The sequence below is a fragment of the Salarias fasciatus genome, chromosome 12, assembly GCF_902148845.1.
Source record: "Salarias fasciatus chromosome 12, fSalaFa1.1, whole genome shotgun sequence".
NCBI lineage: Eukaryota > Metazoa > Chordata > Actinopteri > Blenniiformes > Blenniidae > Salarias > Salarias fasciatus.
In genome coordinates, this window is record NC_043756.1 from 15,176,724 (window position 1) to 15,196,483 (window position 19,760).

Below are 19,760 nucleotides of genomic sequence, written 5' to 3' on the forward strand. Positions count from 1 at the left end.
ACCTTTTGACCTGCATTTAACTTGCCAGTAAGTTCAGAAAAGTTCAGCATTGCATTTCAATTTGTTTATCATTACTTTTTAATTTTCTCAAGAGCAGTATTATTTTTCCACTCGGATGCATTTTAAGTGAAGTAAATGTGACTACAAATCTTCCGCAGTCTTTCCCAGTCTGCTGGTATTTTATTTGAAATTGTTGTCTTCTCTATTTACTGCATCTGCAGCTATGAAGAGTTACCCCCACCCCCATCATTGATTATGTTTCTATATGAATCTGTTCATGCCTCGGCGTGTTGATGGAAATGTGCATAAATTGATATCAATGAATTAATGACGGATGAATGAAGCATATATTTTTTTGGTTCCATACCTGAAACTTCTAGGATGCAGAGAATGAAATGAATACTCGGTGAGCTGTGTTTCTATTTTTACATTTTCATGTTAGTTTGGATTATGTGTAGTTGTTTATTAAAGTATGTCACATTACCATAGAGGGGATGGCGCCGCTGTTTTTGTCAGCTGCACCGCCAGTGTTTTGACGAGCCTCCACATTCAGATGGTCAGAAAAGACAGACACACACGACGCATGTCCGTGTGTGTACCCAGAGCCTCGCGCTCATTATCATATATAATATGTCCATTATCATATTCTTAATTTGCACCCAAATGGCACAAAGACACAAAAAGGGACTGTGGGGATGCAGAACAAAATTCCATAGTAGGGTCATAAATCTTCCTTCCTCATTGCCCCATGCTCGCTTAGTGGCACACACACAGACACACACACGTCTGTCAGATGTGCACTGCAGTAATTAGGTCTTTCAGGTTATGATAATGTTTATGTTGTTTTCTGGTTCATCTGCTCACTTGTGCACAGAATGCCATTAATCACACAGTTCTGTGTGTGTGTGTGTGTGTGTGTGTGTGTGTGTGTGTGTGTGTGTGTGTGTGTGTGTGTATAACAAGAGACAGCAATGAAGCCGCTGATATAATTTGCAGACAAACAGATACAAACTGACAGGTCGGCTTATGGTACGCTCACAGCTGCCATTGCAGGTACTGGATGTTACTGACAGTTACAGTATTTCATGTTAGTAATCATTACATTGCATTGAATTCAATTAGAATTGAATAGAATGGATAATACTTCTGTTAATCCCAATAATTTTTTAGTACCCACCTTTCCCCTTTTTTTAAAGTTTGGTTATCATGGACTGTTCTATTAATGATAAAGTTTGTGGCTTTTATTTTTGATATTATCCAACCTTAATATTTGAATGGAATCATGCTCTCATATCAACATTATTGAACATTGTCACATATTTTCACATGTCTGGCATCGCTTTTTGAAATAAATAATAGATCGTCTTTCTGATAAAAAGAATTTTACTACATTTTTCAGACTCTGCTTTTGTAAAACCATGTATTACTTTTTCTGTGGTAGCCTTTTTTTGTCATTCTCACTGTTGTTATCATGAGTAGAACGATGCACTGTCATGTTGAAATTGCCAAAAATATTATTTTGGTACTTTACCAAAACCAATACGCATGATTCTATTACAAAATCACTGTCATTTGATTTTTCTTCCCCCTGCTGTAACCTCGGTTTTCCACTGAAAATGAAGTACTAATACAACCAAGTGGGTGTGTAACACACCTGAATGTTCAATGAACAGAGAAATCAGTGAGCAGACAGAAGTTTCATTTATAACAAAAACAAAAAGAGAGAAAGAAAACAACATCTCCATGGACTTCAGCTGAAATCTGGTGTTATATTGTTCCTGGGGTATACTGCATGTTTTTGGTTTTCCTTCATTTTCTGCCTTTTGTCACCTTTCATTTCATCCTCCTACTCTTCATTTCTTTGTTCTCCTGCTCTGTTAGTTTTTTTCCTGCACAACAAAAACTCATACATAGAAGCTGATATCAGACATGATGTTGCCTGTGAAATATGCCTTATGTTCAAGAGGAAACATCAAGTATGTGATTTTGTGTTTGTGTGGAAGATAACTAATTGAGGTAGTGGGGTTGGAATGTTTTTTTTTTTTTTTCTTAGATGACCAAAATAACCTCAGACTCTGGGTGGGAAAATATGTCGCCATATTTTTGTGTGCGGTTTTCTACAAACTGCACTGGCTAACTGACCATGGCCTCGCGGGACGCCTGATATAACAACAGTCAGTCTTTGTTCTCTTCTCCCCAAAAGCACTGCAGCTAAAGTTTGATCCCTTCTGTGTGGATCTGCTTTACGTTTTACGATGATAAAATTCCACAAATGGCCCCTTTTAGCATAAAGAGGAGCAGAAAATGGATGGACGGACACATTTTACCCTCATTGCATTGTTTCATGCTGTTTTCAATCCTGATAATTTATCTCCTAATAAATGTCAATAACGTTTCAGTGCATGCTTTATAGATTGATCAATATTTGTCCCAAAGCATGCCGTCCAACAGCAAATAATTTCCACATGCCAGCTCTCTTAAAACAATAGTATTGGCTCACTCAGCTGTAGTCCATTACCTTTGAGCTTACAAGGCTGAAACACTTAAAACCCATTCATCAGTTCTCTGACAGGGCAACCTACTGCAAACAGATCCAGTCATGCAGTGAATCCTCTCTGCGAGCCCCTGCCTCACCACGTTTCAACTCCTGACCCGAGCGTCCACCTGCACAGAGACTCTTTCATCATACAACACATCTTCTTTATGGCTCGCTCACTCACTCGCTCAAATACACACACTCACACACACACACACACACGGGACGCACACGTGCAGGCTCAACGTAGCACACCTCCACACGCACGCATGAATGTACGCGCAGGTTTTAAAGCTTCATCACCTTTAACCTTTTGACCCCAGTTAACTAACTAACCTCTTGTTATCCCCCCCCATCCCGTTTGCTGCGTCTCTTTGTGTGGGGCCCTCCCTGAAAAGACCCAGTCATGCAGCACAGGTAGCCTCTGGGCAACTTTGGCTTTCACTCTATCAACATATCCATCTCTTTTCTTTCTGAATCGACACTTGTTCACTTCAGGATTTGAACTCCTAACCTTTGCTTTTGCTCGGCCATTTCCTCTCATCTGCTGTTTTTGAGGGCCTTCATGCGGTTGCCATAGGCGGGACGCTCAGAGGCTACAGGCTGGATACTTCTCCACATTTGAACTTGATCTCAGTGTTTACATGCCGGTCTCGTATCTCTTGCGCTCGGGATATGCATGAGGTGGAAAAAAAAGCGTATCAAAACATGATTATTACTGTTTTGTAAGCCACGATTTATTCAAGGCGTGGAGGTTTTATTGACGGAAAACTTTGTATTGAAACTGGATGCAGAACATTTATTTTCAGACATCAAGGATTTCCTTAAAGAATTCAGTGTTTTTCCACATGAACTCCCGACCTCCATGTAGCATGTACTTTCTGGCGTCCCTCAGCACCAGGACTGGAGTATTAAGAATCTGCTCGCTAAACTCATTAACTCTGAACTTGATACTTTACAGCCCGATGTTGTCGTCCTGTTGGGGTACATTTGTAAATCCGTAATTACCTACGAAGCGATTTTGTTAAATAGAAAAGCGAACTGTTTGTCAAAAACAGCCTGAAATGGAAACAAATCTTTAATTGAATCAACTGAGATTGAACTGTTGCCAAGTTTTCTCAAGGTGGTTTTCCTAACGCTCAGACATGTTCTCGAGCTTCGCTTGGCAGTCTTTTCCAGCACCGTAGCCAGTTTGTGTTACTGTCAGTGCAGAACTGTTGGTTTCTGGACTCATAAAAGGAATTTTTTTTTTTTTTTTTTTTACCTGTTCTGAACTAAAAAAGAAAAAAAACCTCAGAGAGGAGCAGTCTTTGCTTGGTCCACAATGCACAGTTACACTGTAAGTAAAATGATAAATATATTAAGACAAGGAGCTTCAACTTCTTCTTTATTTAGGCTGGTCCTCTGACTCTTGGCCCAGTTTTGCAGCCCGAAATGCTTGGAAGAGAAAATAAGTCTTTAAAGTGAAGGTATCTTTTCAAGGTGGAATGACTTCACTGGCAGGAGTTACTTTTTTTTTTTATTCCCGTTTCACCCCTTTAAAAACATTTTTGTAGTTTTACTGCCTGCTGCCATTTGAGCCTGTGAAGTCTCTCACGGCTTTGAACTGTATATACCCATGCCTTCGAGCATCGCCACTATTTGTGCACTCACCGGCGTGGGTTACATCGGGGCCACATGTCAGAACGGTTCGTAATCAAGCACCAGTCAACAAAACAATGGCTCAGGCATTCCTGCGGCCTGCATGTGGATTGGCAGCGGCGTGAGTCCGAGCTGGTCCGTCCTCCGCTGTAGCTGTGAGTGAACAATTAGGACGCTTTCACTCAGGATAAATGGTCTTTACCGCTAAGTAAGTTAGTTAGTTGGTTGAAGTGCACACGCCGAGGACGCACTTGATACCATGGAAGACTTAGCTGTGTGTTAGGAATGAATTTTTAATTATCATGCGAAAAGTGCTTCCCATGAATAGTAAACATACAGTCCTCATTGCTTGTGTGTTGAATAATGAATTAGTTACAGCACCAGCAGAACGTTATATACAATATTGATTGATTTTTTTTTTTTTTTTTCTATTTTTGTAAAGATTTGCTGGGGGTGTGATAGAATCGTGTCAGTATCCAACTGCTGCCGAACGACTAAAATCAAGAATAAACCTGATCTTCACTGCAGTGATTGAAGCTGCTTCACCATATAAGTGTTCTCTGCATGATTAAAATTCATAGAAAGCCGAGCTGACAATTTTACCTCAAACCAACAAGGAAAACCCTGCTAATAGTCCAATTTTTAGTCAAATATTTTTATAAAATCCTAGTGTTTTATTCCATAATGTTATTTTTACATCCACATATTTGTTGATTTCAGATAGCCTCACTCCTTAAACCACAGGCATCAAATTCAGCTTTGCAGAATGCATTAATGCACATTTTGCAACACTGGAGTTATTTTGTAGTGGAAAAAAAAAATCTACCACAGTTGTTCCAGGACAGTTTCCAACAAATAAAACATTTCCCTTTTTTAATACTTGAAACTTGACGGTTTCGTTGTAAAACCCATATAATGCGCTTTATCACCTGCATAAATCATCAAGTCTGGATGACTCGTAACTGCATTCCCCGACAAACCGAGGACCTTTAAAAGTTATTTTCTTTCACTCACATGGCCAATCATCCAGCGCACGTTTGAGTAGCAGGCAAGTTATGACCTGCTGTCTCATCCTGCTGCTGAAACCGGCATCTGTGGTGGAAGAAGCGAAGAAAACAATAACTGAACGGAGATGAACATATCTCTCTCATTTGATTAGTGAAAATGATACATATTTCTAACATCAGACATATGATTTACCTCTCAAGTTAAACCAAAGATCTCAATACCCTGGTTGAGCCGAGACGTCTTCATACTGGTAAAGCTTTGTGACGACTTTCATTGAATATTTGAGTGATTCAGTCCATTAAGAGCAGGCAGTGTTTTATTTCCCTCTTTTTTCACTGCCTGATGAATGTGATGAAACCCCTTCACACTGTCCAATTTTAAAATTGGATTTGATCAACAAGAAAGCTCGAAACAAAATAGAGCTTTTCTTCTTCTCTTTTTCTTTTTCTTTTTTTTTTTCCCATCCCTCCTTTTCTCCCTCACACTCACACAGAGGATCTCTGTTGAGATTGTTGTGCCCCTGCTCGGTAACCACTGCTCCAGTTCCCACAAGCTCCACCACAGCTCATTTCAGAAAGTAGTACTTGTGAGAGCAGCAGACCCAAGATAAAAGTTAATTAGGACTGTGGGAGCAAAGGATCAGTCAGAAATAGGGACAAAACAACAGAGATCTCAGTTAAAGGAGTAACCTGACATTTTGGATAATGCTATCCTAATCTTACTCCGACCTTGACAGACCATTTCCCATGTGGACTTCTGGGATTCAGCTTTGACATGCCAGCACTTTATCACCGTGATCACAATGTACTGTTAGCCGTAAGTTAGCTCATTAGCTTTCGACTGAAGGCGCCGTTTTCAAAGAAGAATGAAGCACTAATGATGTGTTTTTATGTTAGCTCAAGAACAAATTTGGTTTTTATTCCCACAATGTGTAATCCCCAGAGGGGACAAACGGCATGCTAGCAAATAGGAAAATGTTGGCAACTTGTGTTGATATCGTGAGCAGATTACGTTTGACATTATGGATGTAAAAAGTGCTGTGGTGAAAAGAAAGAAAGTAAACTTCTTTCAGGCTTTGTTTATAAATGGAGTGTAGATATTATTGGTAGGATGGGGAGATAGCTCGAGCAATTGTGCTTGATTATGCAAGCTGGGTGGGAGAGCAAAAGAGAGGCGAGAGGAGCGTGGTCAGTAATGTCTCTGTAATAGGGTCAGGAGAAGAAGTCCATTATGAAATTCCCCTGCGGCTCTATTTATAGTGACCTAAGGAGGGAGGAAAGGAGAGACGAGGGAGATGAAGAGGTAAAAGAGGAAGGAGAGAGGAAGCCAAAGAGGAGGACTTTGAAAGGAGATGGTGTGTGTTTGTGTGTGTGTGTGTGTGTGTGTGTGTGTGTGTGTGTGTGTGTGTGTGTAAGGATGCCAGGGAGCAAAAGCAGGGAGATGAAGTGTTGGGAAGGAGCGAAGAAAAGGCGGGAAATGGGGATTGAAGATGAGAGCAGGAAGTGTGGAAATATGCCAGGGAGAAAAAGGGACGGGATGTTGGGAGGACTGAGGAGGAGGAGAGAGACACAGCACAGGAGGAGAAGGAGGAGGAGGAGGAGGAAAGATTGGCCAGCCGAAAGAGAAAAAAAACCAAGTCGTGCATTCAGAAGGAGTGAAGGTGGTAAGACGAGAGGAGGGATCAGAGAGGAGGAGAGGGGTGGTGAGCCTCCAGATGGAGAAAGGCATGAGCAGTGAAATGTCTGATCCAATTTTATCTTCAGCTCTGAATGAAATAGCCAAAATATGTGAAAATCTCCAAAATGAAATAAGCCCGTAAGCCGTGCTTTATCATTTGATTTTACGCCATCTTTATTATTCTGCGCATGTGTCTGCGCGCGTGCGTGCGCCTGTGCATTGTGCCAGTTTTCTTCTGCACGGAGTAATAATCTACCCAACTTGGCAGAGCGCAATGTATTAAAATGTCTTTTGATTGAAATGAGTGGAGCAATGCGAGGCAATATGGATAAAGCAGATAGGTGACGGACGAAACGGAGGGAAAGAACTACAGGAGATACACAGCCACCAGTGCATCTGAAAGGAACGGAAGGGGAGATCCAGTCGTGCACAAAGTGGCCGTGTGGGTGGAGGTTGATGTGGAATGTGCCTCCAGGGAAGTGACCTAAGAAAGAAGGATGGCTAAATCTGTGTCATTACTCCCAAGCAAAAGAAGAAAGAAAGTAGGCTGCAGGATAAAAGGACAGGAAGGACTGCAGAGGATGTGCACCTTCGCCTCATATGCATGCAGGTTTTCTAAAGAAATCCAGAAAGACGTCCCAGGGCCTTGTGAGACCGGTACACAATCTAATCACAGAGAGAGATAGAGGCGCACAAAGAGTAACAGACAGGTGGGAAATATGCAAACACGCATTGAATAGTTGGGGGCTGGATAACAAGATGGATCATACAGCACCGACATACATCCAGCCGGCAAGCCATGTTATCAGTAGTCAGCCTCTCAGAAAGAAAAGAAAAAAAAAAAAAACATTATTCTATCTCTCTGAAAATAGAAGTCCTTCCTTCGCCAATGTTTTGATATTCTAATGCACTGCCCCGTGCTGGCTGCCTGTATTAATAGTGATACTGAGCTGTGATAGTAGAACATGAATGAAAGCAAAGCCCTGCTTTTCCCTCAGGCCTGGGATAAGGGAGACAGAATCCATCTGGAAGATAACATTACACAGCAACTTGCACAAGTTTTGTACCCCCACAAGCTTACATAAGACTATGCATATGAATGAGATTTTTCCATCTGCATGTGGATGTGTGTGACGGCCCCACATTTGTGTGTGTAATGCAAAATGAAACTTGTGCATTACGGAGCTGATAACTGCTCTTCATGATTGTAAAATGACTATAATTATTTTTCTCTGACGGTCGTGTGTGACTGCCTGTTTCTCCCTGTTTTCTTATCTGTTTTTCTCCCGGCTGAATGCTTCGCTTTATTACGCTGGTGTTACTGCAGTATCACTGCATTATTCAATCCCTGACAGACCCTGTGATTAAACAATTTTGTCGTGATTTGTGAACCACAGTCCTCGCTATGTGTCACAAGGAATACAAAAGTTTTTTTGTTTTTTTTTATGCTGGAAATGTGGACGAAATACCCAGCTACCGCTGTTGGAAAAAAAGAAAAGAAAAAGTGACTTCAAGCTGACAAATTTCTGGAGTGTTCCTGATGTTCCTAAAGAGGCGTAAAGAGGAGGAACTGAGACACGGCGAGGAAGATTTGCCCTACATGGCCCATCATCACTGGTCCTCACACCACTGACCTAGTTAAGATGAAAGTGCTGGCATTGGAACCCTCAGTCCAGCTGAAGGACTTGAACACTCTGGCTCTTGTGTGACCTCGCTGTGATTGTAGCGCTTGATAGGGTGACTTTCGGGGGTCCGCCCACGCGCCGGGCCCCGTGAAGCGGGCTTACAAAAAAAAAACAAACAAAAAAAACTGGAGCCGAAGCCTCATTGCTCGCTGCTCAACCTTGAAAGAGTGGAGTCGGATACAAACCCCCGCTGTGGACTGTCCTGCGGCGTCCAGCGAGGTGTGTCCGGACGCCTAAGCCAACTTGCGCTGCAGAAACTGGAGATAAGCAGTAGCTTAAGAGCTATTTCTGGACAAACGAAGCGCTCCCAAGCTCTTCATATGAAGCCGTGTTGTTGATGTGTCTCCCCTGTCTCAGAACACCACAGAGAGCGCCGTCAAAAATCTTGAAATGAGGAAAAAAAATGTATTAAAAAAAACCCCAACAACCCAGAAATAGCCGCAGCTGTCCACTCCCACCACTGCGGTGTCGCGCTATGTCTGTCTTGTCCAATAAATCTAAGTATTGTTTATGTACACTCCAGACTCTTCTCACATTTTCACACACATTTTTTCTTATTTGCATGAAAAAGCCATGCTATTATAGTCCATTTTTGCCCTAAAACTTTTGAGGAAACTGTCTTATTAAAAAGATAAAAGGTATGCAAACATACCATGGGTGAGAGAGAGCGAGAGGTACACAGAGAAACAATATACAAGTTGAAATTCCACGCATGTAAATGTACTTTACGAAGACATTCATTAAATAGAATATCTACAGCGGGCTCTCACACTGCCTACCTGCAGACACCCACTCATCAGCTGCTCCTCTGCTGCCTGCGTCCTTGATTAAAACGTGCACGCCCCCAATTGTATATGCATGTGATATACGTCCAACTGCAGCGTGCGGCGCTCTCAGTATGACTCTCCACCAAGAAGCCCGGCTGATGATGTTTACGCCTCAAGTCAAGTGCAGCGGGAAAACACTGCGTATTATTTTATGATAAACACTTTTCTTTTCATCTCTTTCCTCCCACTTATTGTTTTAATTAGTCTGCTTTCATCTGTAGAGCAGTGACCTTGCAACACAAAACATATCGGCCATATTTGCATCTCTGCTATTTAAAATAGGTTTTAAAGAAAAAGCTTTTTTATTTTCCACTTGTAGAAACTATCAGCCTTTTTTTTTTTTTTTTTCGTCTTTTTCTTATGTTGAGGAGTCAAAACTTTTGGCAACAGCCAAATGAAATGTCACAAAGTTTTCATCAGAACAGTCGTGGGATCATCGAAGTCAATAGATTTAGTCTTTTTCGGGTGAATATGTGGAGTATATAATCTATTCTGTAATCATGCAAAATGTGTGAAGCGGCACTGAACAGGCATCATGTCAGGGAAAAAAGTAACAGAAGAGCTCACTTAAAAAAAAAAAAATAATTGAATACAAAAAAATTGAAAAAACCAAAGAGTTTCAACTTTTTATCTGTAAAACTGTTTGACATATAGATTGGAAATGTGTTTTTCAAGGTCGCTGCCATTGAACTGCTCATAAAAATGTACATAGAGTACGTGCATTAGGACAGTGAATTCCCACCTCCACTGTGCTTGCACACATTCAGATGTGCAAAATGTACAGACGTGGAACTCTAAAGGCCACGAAGTGCACAACGCATTTGCATAACTGCATATGTACACGCAAATGCGTACACATATACAGTAGTAGCAACCTACAGTGGGTCTGTTTAAAAATGCATGGACACGGACATTTCCTCAGACAAGCAAGTAATAACAACGCGCAGAGCAGTATGAGCTGAAGACGTGTGTTGAGCTGATAACTAAAGTCATCTTAACTTCCTGAATTATAATTTTAGAGAAGAAAAAAGGTGCATGTAATAGATACCATATTTGTTTAAATGTGGGGGTTTTACGTTTACGTATGTGTGTGTGTGTATAATATGAATTGTACCCTTCAGTGTACAAATATGTCTTCAAATTAAAAAGTGTAGAATCACATGTTGAAAGGATGATTAAAAAAAAAAAAAAAATTGTTTTAAAATATACACACCGCACCACTTCACAAAATATTTCCTTTTTTTCAGTCTGTGTGGAAAGAAGACTTTCTCATAGTCCTGAGATCCACTTCAGCAATAGACATACAAAGAAAAAAAAAAGTGTACAGTTTGTCTTCATTCCACAAATAGAGCCCCTCTTAAGTTCTTTGTTAATTGAGGCCAGCTGTAGTCTGACAGAGTCACCTTTTGCAGGCAGGGCCATAAATCTAGTCCCAGGCTTTAGTCTGGGCCTTTGAAAGTCATGCATATTGAAGTCACGGGACGCCAACCAGCTGTCACTGTCTGCTCCATTGAAATAGTCTAGCATTCACAGATTTTCTGCTGTTATGAATTACTCGGTGTTACTCCCAAAGCCTGGAGAAGAAATAATCACCAGCGACAAGGGGTGTGCTGTGTGTGCCGCATTATTTCTTCCAGGGCTTATTTCTGTCATCAAATAGACATAGTCGGCCACCCACTCTGAGAGAAACTGATATCAAATGTGACTCGATACAGACGTTGTTTTGTTTTAAGCTCCATCTGATTACCACAGTGAATTGACCTCAAAATGAAGACATTTGCTCCCAGAAAAATTTGCTTTGTACCTTTAATAATAATAATAATTATAATAATGGTGTTTTTTTTTGTTTTGTTTTTGTTAAATCACTGTGCTGTTCATGTCCTTAACTTCACAGATCCCTCTCCTTTAGCGTATGGAAGTGTCTCTTTTCAGATTATATTCAAATATATATAAAGTTAATTAATCCGTTTGGATAAAAGTAATGAAGAGATTAACTTTTCTCGGTTTGCATGTCTCCCCGTGTCTTGAATAATACGACTACTGTCAAAGTGCAGATTGAGGATAAAAACCATATTAAGTTTCAAACGGATCCAGACGATGACATGTGACCGCTCGGTGTTTCATTTGAGGAAGGACAGGACACTCCGGTATGAGGTGCGTAATTCCCGGGCATGTCATGTCGAGTAGTTCAACTGCCTTAACCCATCCCTGATCTCTTTTCCAATAAACATAATATGCTGTGAGAAACGTTGACAGTCCGCACACCTGCATACTGGTAGTGTACGCTTTATCAGACTTTTTTCTTTTTTTTTTGTTTTTTTCAACCACCATAACCTTCCCAATCAAGCCTTCATCTCCTGAAAATAAATCAGGGTGAGTCAGTGAGTCAGAAATACATGAATGATGATAAGAAGTATGGTGATTCATTTCTTTATCTATTTCCACGCATGTGAGTGTGGTTGCAATATGAACATATTTCATTTACATAGTGTATTTGTTCTTTTTTTTATCACTTGAGCGGTGTCAAAATGCTTTACACTCATATTCACATTCACTCATTCATGCACACACAGCCAGAACTGCAGTACAAAGTCTTTTCCCTCTGTTGGGATTGACTCATGGACAAACTGAGACGCCGATCAGGACACTGGTCTAACAGCACAGCCTCAGCTGCCTCCAAAGAAAGGTAGAACACAACCATAAAAACATATTTACTCAACAATACTGTGTCCTATATACCGATGGAAAAATGACAAATCAAAGCAGAAAGAAAAAAAAAACAACTTTTTTTTAATTGACAAAGATTGAAAGCGCTACTCTCCATAGCATCCTTTCAAACCTAAACATCTCAAAGAGCGTGCACGATTCCGTTCAATAATGTGTTTTGTAATTCCCTTTGTACTTCAATTCTTTGGTTTCTCTGCTCGGTGGCCATAGATTAAAGGTACATTGTAAGAAAAAAGTGGATAACCGAAACTTTACCGAACTGCTATTGTTACAAAGCATGAATAATTCAGGAGCAAACGGGTAAACACCGACGCTGAGCGCTGAAGACACAGTGTGAGGCTGAAAAAAACATGTTTCCAAAGAACAACTCTCAAAAGAAGTACTGAAATGAAATTATGATTGAAAAAGTGCTCCTATAGGTGAATATCTAATAAGAGTTAATCTCTGCCGCTATGTGGATGTTCTGTTGCATGCTTCCTGAGTGGATGTGTGTGGCGTGCGTGTGTGTGTGTGTGTGTGTGTGTGTGTGTGTGTGTGTGTGTGTGTGTGTGTGTGTGTGTGTGTGTGTGTGTGTGTGTGTGTGTGTGTGTGTGTGTGTGTGTGTGTGTGTGTGTGTGTGTGTGTGTGTGTGTGTGTGTGTGTGTATAAGTGAGATGATACGCTATCCCTCTGCCAGCTCTTCATTCCTCACTCCTCTCAGTTTCCATCTCTCTGTATCTTTCTAAACTCTCTCAATTTCCACCACACACCTTCACAAAATTCAGATAAGTGTTTTTTTGTTTTTTGTTTTCTTTTAGGTTTAATTGAATGTAATATAAAGTGTGTGTGTGGGTGTGTGTCTGTTTTGTTGGATGATTGTAGGCAAGAGCCCTGTGGGCTGCAGCTCTGGGTAATCTGAGCTCCAACAATGGGAATTTGTATTTTCCTGTGCTTGAGAAACAATGTGTGAGTGTTTGTGTGATGGAGAGAAGTTGGAGGGGAAGAAAGATAGCAAGAAAAAGAAAAGTCTGTTCCTCCATGTGTTTTTGTATTTGCACAACAACACTCTCATCTGTGCGTGTGTGTGTGTGTGTGTGTTTCTCAGTTGCACATGTTGTTGTTGCAGCTGCTGCAGATTCAACTAGCTGATAAAACATGGAGAAGTATGATCTCATGATTTCCACGGCTTCTGCGCTGATAGACATCTCAGTCGACTCGCGGTGCTGAGAACACAGGACTCCGACACGCAAACAAACAGGCCTCCATGATGCGTTTTGACCCTATAAGGCTTTAGGTTACGGGCATGAGCGCCGTTCACACACGTCCCGAAGTCCTGAACTTTTCCAGCATTAATCACTGAGCTGTGTTTAGGAGTGAAAATAATAAAAATATTCAAACTAATTAAAAATTTAGTGCAATAATAACATCAAGTCTATATTTCTTCATTTTTTGATCATTACCAACATTATCTAGTTAAAATGCAAAATCCTGTTAAATATTTAAGGGCAGTGTGGAAACCTTTGTGTAGGATAAGCTGTTTTTCTTCTCCATTTTTTTTTTAAATATATAACATTGTTACTGTTGTCATTGCTTTTCTTATTTTTTGTTTGTATTTTTTTCTTTTGTCGATGCTGCAACAATGCAAATTTCCCCACGGTGGGACGAATAATGGATTATTTTATCTTATCTTATCATATCTTATCTGACAACCCCCCCCTGATTCAGCGTCTCCGGCAGCCTCGGCAGCAGTGTGGGATCAGGCTGGTGACCACCATGAAAAGACGCACGGCTGTTTGTTGCTATTCCACATGATACAGTATGAATAAATGCATTGTTCAGTCATCTAATCCAGCCATTCATGGGTGTAATCCTGATGCTAAACTCACTGCTCGCTGCTCATCACACAAATGCCTGTTCCTTACAAACACGAAAAGGAAATGATTTGATTTTCTAAAGGTAGAAGATTTTATGCCAACAAGGCTTTGTTACAACAAATAAATAACCTACTAAACACACATTTACTTCCTGATTGTGCTGGAAATATTGTATACATTTTGCAGTCCCCTAAAAAGTTCCTTTGATCAGATCTTAAGTTCAAAGTAATGTTCAAGTGAGCAGGACTGATTTTGGATCACTCTTTCTTAAATATTGCAAATATTTCCATATAAATGCTGATATGAAGGCAGAATGCATGTCGATATGGATTTCCCAGAACCTTCTTTATTCAGCTTCTCTAAGTTGTTAAGAAAGCACTAATGTTCACCTCATCCAGTGAAGTATTTCCAAGCTGATAATCAAATCATGCAGACTTTTAATATTTCAAATATATTTTGAATCACAAAAATATATAGATATATTTTTATTCCACTGTGTCAGTATTATAACAGTAAAGTGCAAGAGCTACTTTACTAAGAGTAATAATAAAAACCCACTCCATTTCACCTCCTCTTTTTCCTCTGCCGCCAATTCTTGGTGTTCTGTACCTGCTCGATAGGTCAGAGTTGGTTCTTCGATGTTCAGACGCCATTGGTCACTCCCGATGTCATAATTCTTCACAGATATACAGATATTTATTGGTTGGGGGGGTTGCAGGGAGTCTGAGTCGAGCAGATCTGCAGGCTTGAGTGAAGGGGTAAATGTGTTTTTTTCGGTATATATTTACTACTTACCGTAAATCGAACCTGGACATTGTTCTGCTACAGCCATCCATTACTGATGACAGCGTTCAGCCAGGACGTTTATGAGCCGAGCTGTTAGGATCAGTAATTCACTTTGTCAGAAGATGAGGGCTGAGGAGTTGAAGGGGAGTGGAGGGGCTGGGGAAGAGGTAGTCTTGGAACAAAACATGAAAACAGGTAAATGTGAGATTTAGAAAAGAGGAAACTGTATTAAACAATAACCTTTCTGAGACAAAGCCTTCATTCAGAGGAGCACCCCTTTTTCTCCCGTCCCTCAGCCTTTTCTATGGCTATCATGTTTCTTTTGCCAATCAATAATTTATAGCCGCCGCTCCAGAGCAATGCGCCGACTCCCCCGGCGCTCTGAATGACAGATGAGGGTGAGAATGACTGTTGGGGCAAAGTGAAAAGCAGGGAGGGTAAAAGCAGGGTGGTGGAAAAAAAAAAATCTAACGACAAATGTAAATAGTGAGAGAGAAGGCAGTGCGGCAAGTGGGAGACCGGCAGACAAATGGAACATGACACTGGATAAATAACCGAGAGCTGCTGGAAATTTTCCACAGATAATGAAATAATGCAGTGAAAATGTCTACAAATTTTCATACTGTGGGAGAACTAATTAGAGAACTGAGAGCGTCGGCTCTGTGACTTCAAAGTGGTGACGCTGCCGCCTCATTTTCCCCCCGTTCCAGTCTTGTTTACCTGCTTTTCAGCTCCAGTCCCACAGCTCACGGCTATTTCCCAGGACAAGCACCACCACTGCTCTCACAGTTGAAGGATTTTTTTTGCGCCATCGTATGAATACATGTTTGTTTTTGTTTTGTTTTTTCCCTATATTGTGTATTTGTGGCTGTAGGTGTGTTAGAACTAAGAAGAGACTGGACTATGACTATGACACACACGTCTCTGCAGCCTTAATGAAACTCAATGATGATGGAGTGGAGGAAAATTACAAGTTTGTGGCGACTGTGTCTTTGTGTGCGTGTGTGAACTTTTAATATACGTGCACTGTGTCTGTGTCCATTTGTGTCCACGGGAGAGAGAGTAAGCCAAAGGCGGCTTCCTCCCCTCCGCCTCCCACCTGCACTTGTAATCCTCTGTGTTTTGGTGACCCCGGCAACCCGGTGACAAAACATTTTTGGCGTCCGTTTGATTGAGGCCACAGGTGGGCGTGAAGTTTGGACAAGAGTGAAAAGACAGCAGAGGGGAGAGAGCAGGATGAAGGATGCAGGAGGAGGAGGAGGAGGAGGAGGTGGAGGAGGAAGTTCCTGGTACCCTCAGGGTTGGCTGCTCTGTCAGTTCAGTTATTTCCTCCTGCTTGCCTCCTGTCTGTCTGTCAGGAGTTTGCTGCTCTTTTTACCGTCCATTGTTGACTGTTGCATAATTTATAACAAACACTGGGTAAAAAAAAAAGACTTAATTTCAGTGAATGGAAAAACATGTGGCATTAACTAAGCAATACATCCTTAGCTTCTAACATTGTTTGATAATTCAATATCCAGAAAAAAGACAACAACAAAAAAAACCCTACCAGAAAACAGAAATACAGCTTTTTCTGTGTAAGTCGCAAATTTATGATACGGAAAGTTGAAGTTATCTTTAAAGAACCTAATGAAGTGCATACTTATTGCACATTTTCATCAATTCTACAGTCAAAATTGAAGAACAAAGAAGAGTTGACAATGATTATGTTGAAGGAAGCCTTTACCTTACCAAATGTACCTGTCCAAGTACTTCAAATCATGTTTAGCCAAGTTCTTGCTCAAGATGGCAATTGCAATTCTGTTTTCACTGATTCAAAATATAATACTTGATGTGTTCAACATTAAAGAACAAGTTAGCTTCGCATTAGAGTTCGTGAATATGTGGATGTCTGAACATCCACACTTCATGTGCACAGAATGTACAAGCAATTGGATAGATGTTAACATTTTTAATTTTAGTTTTAAATAGATAAGCAGTTGTCATTCTCAAGGATGATATATATACTACACCTTTTCACACTGTTATGAAGAGATACATGGCTCCTGAGCCCATACTGTATTTCTCATTAATCCCACTCTCTCATTAAGATTCAAGGATGTTTGTACGAGCTTTAAATTGGATGTTGCACATGCTCTCTGAACAGCTGTGCAGTAATGTGTTCACAGTCGCAAACCTGCTTCAGACATTTAGTCTGCTTGGTATCAAAAAAACACACGGTATTATTGTACTCTCCATGATAAATAAATTATTTTTTAATGCTCACACTGTGTATAACAATTGTCAAGCTATAAAGTTAGTGCTCCAACTGATGGTTGACACTGAGCCACAACTCAGTGTTTTCTTCTGTCACACTTCCGATAAAGTCAATCGAACTGCTGTAAAAAAAAAAAAAGACGGAAAGTAGTCATATTTTGTATCATTCACGTATTAATGCAGACAGGAAAGAGGAGAATATGGACCCGCAGATGTCTGTGAGATGCAGACAGCATGGTGTCTGTTTTGTAGCGTTCACTTTTGTATCGCAACAGTGGCAGACAGAAGCGGGACAGTTTTAGCCACAGCATATGAAATACTCCTTGGCTAATATTACAATCTGCTCGCTGCAGTTCATAACAGATCTTTTGACAACAGTCTTGAGGGAAATCAAAACTGTGGAACTGCTTGAACTGCAAGTCAGACAGACAAAAATTTCTGATAGGCCAGAAATCCACACAGCCGTCTTGCCTGGCAGGCCAGTGATTGTTTAGACAATTTATCAGGTGTTATTATCCACCCTCTGCAAGAAGTGTATGTATGTCAAGGCGCAACCAGCCCGGCTGATGTGTGACCAGTAGGACGCCTCAGTCGGGCTGGATTAGTATGCTCTGTCTGCCTGGTTTAATGTGTTTGAGCAATCCCATAAAGGAACGCCCCTGATGTGGATGAACAGATGTGGAAGTAAAATTCATTTATTTACTCATTTACTCACTGCTGCTCTGTAATTGACTCCTGAAGTCTCATTGTCTTCCGTGCATGTCGGTATCCGCATCTCATTTCTTCCCTTTCTGTCCATTTTACTTTCTTATGCTGTGTTTATTTTTATCAAATTGCAAATCCTGAATATATTTTCAAAAGAGGATTTTACAGGAAGTAATCAGAATACCTCAGTTGGGATAAAAGATGAATTTTATGGCTCAGTGAAAGAGAAAACCTGGGTCCTCTGCCTCCAGCGTGGCAATTATTTGTGATCAAATGACAACAGCATTGTGTAGTCCTCTCAAAGGTCACGGGGAAACCTTGGATGATACTGTTCACTGGTGTGATTCAGAGAATCACCATCAATTATTCAAAGAAAATAGCTCCTCCATTCTGAGTCAAACTCGTGCTCTTGTTAGTCCTCAAAACAAGTCGATAGAGCCGAGCGAGTGAAGGCTGACGCCGACTGTAGTCACTCTAAAGTTTCCCGTTCTTTCCCTCCACAGTGAGAGACGATGACGACTTCCTGAGTCTCAGTGAACTCCCAGAGACCTTCCCCTCGGACCCACCTGAGCCTTTACCTCACTTCCTGTTCGAACCCGAGGAAGGCTACATCGTCAAGAACAAGCCCGTGAATCTCTACTGCAAAGCGACGCCCGCCACGCAGATTTACTTCAAGTGCAACAGCGAGTGGGTCCATCAGAAAGACCACACGGTGGAGGAGCGGGTCGACGAGAACTCGGGTGAGTCGCAGTTTTTACTTCCCCTCAGAAACCTCACCTGTGCACAAACACGTACACGAGCATCCAAGCAGAGATTTTTTTTTTTTCCTTGAAGTAAACCAAAAAGTGGGCGTAGTGCAACAGCCAAGCGGTTTCCTCTTGTTTTGTTTTATATGGTTTCAGACATTTCTGACAGAAAAAATAAAGACCCAGGTGCAGATGCATGTCAGTTCATCCACAGGACAGCTGAAGGAGCACGGTTCAGTGCAAACAGTCGAAGAGTACAAGACTATTTTCTTTGAGAACAGAATATGTTCTTTGCGGGCGTACGTCCAACACACATACGTGAGGTTAAAAATTATGAAACTGATGGAGGAGCTGAAAACAGATAACCACAAACATGCATGTTTAATATCTAGAACAGATGTTATCCCCAGCACTTTAGAGACTGTGCTAAATCTTCCTAGGTGAGCAACAACTGAAAGCCTCTTTAAACACATCCCAAAGTGCACAGATGTGCAAGTACATTCAGATCAAGTCCATTTTCCTCCTCCTGGACGTTAAGCCCTTCACATGCGCGTCCGGCCCTGCTGGTATCCTGCTCTTCGGGATGCGGCCGGCCCCTTTTGTCCCAGCGGTGCCATTCCGAGTAAACAAGTTAAACCCATTATTCAGATGTTTAGGTACGTGTGCAGAGAGGTAGGTCGCATGTCAGACGTGTGCACACAGCTGTCCTGCGGCCAGTACCTGCACAGAGATGTTCACAGGACAGTTTAATAGGATCCACAATGATGTACTGGAGTGCAGCCAAAATTCCACGCTTGTCATTTGACAGCACATGGTATTAGTCTGCTGGCGAGGTAATGATGAATCACGCTGTTGCTCTGGCAGGAAGACAAAGACGTACACAAGCTGGTTTCTTAGACTTAAGGTTGACATGAGCTCGGCTTATGGGTCTCCACCTGCTTGATAATGAGCTCTGGGTCCCAGGAGCAAGTGATTAAGCGCAGGCTGAAAACAGTTTGAAAACTCCTGATTTAAAGTCCTGACAGTGAAATACAGCAGAGCCAACAGTAGCACAGAGAGACCTGCTGGATTTTTATTTTCCTTTTTAAATCAACTGAGAGACAGTAAACACCCCGGACATGTCACCAGTCCATGTCAAGTCAGAGAGACTGAGAAACGTGCACACACACACAGACACACACACACACACACACACACACACACACACACACACACACACACACACACACACTCCTAGGGGAATATTATCAATCACCAAATACCATACCATACGATGCCAATTCTATTTAGCAATACAGTTTGAATGTTTCACT

At 41.3% G+C, this 19,760-nt stretch overlaps 1 protein-coding gene across 2 annotated transcripts in view; it reads left to right on the top strand.

Moving 5' to 3' along the window:
* unc5ca (unc-5 netrin receptor Ca) overlaps positions 1 to 19,760 on the top strand; it is a 180,772-nt gene that overhangs the window by 72,826 nt on the left and 88,186 nt on the right. For both annotated transcript variants that reach the window (XM_030104854.1, XM_030104855.1), the window contains exon 2: positions 18,205 to 18,441. In XM_030104854.1, the coding sequence (XP_029960714.1) occupies positions 18,205 to 18,441 (237 nt within the window). The remainder of the gene's footprint in view (positions 1 to 18,204; positions 18,442 to 19,760) is intronic.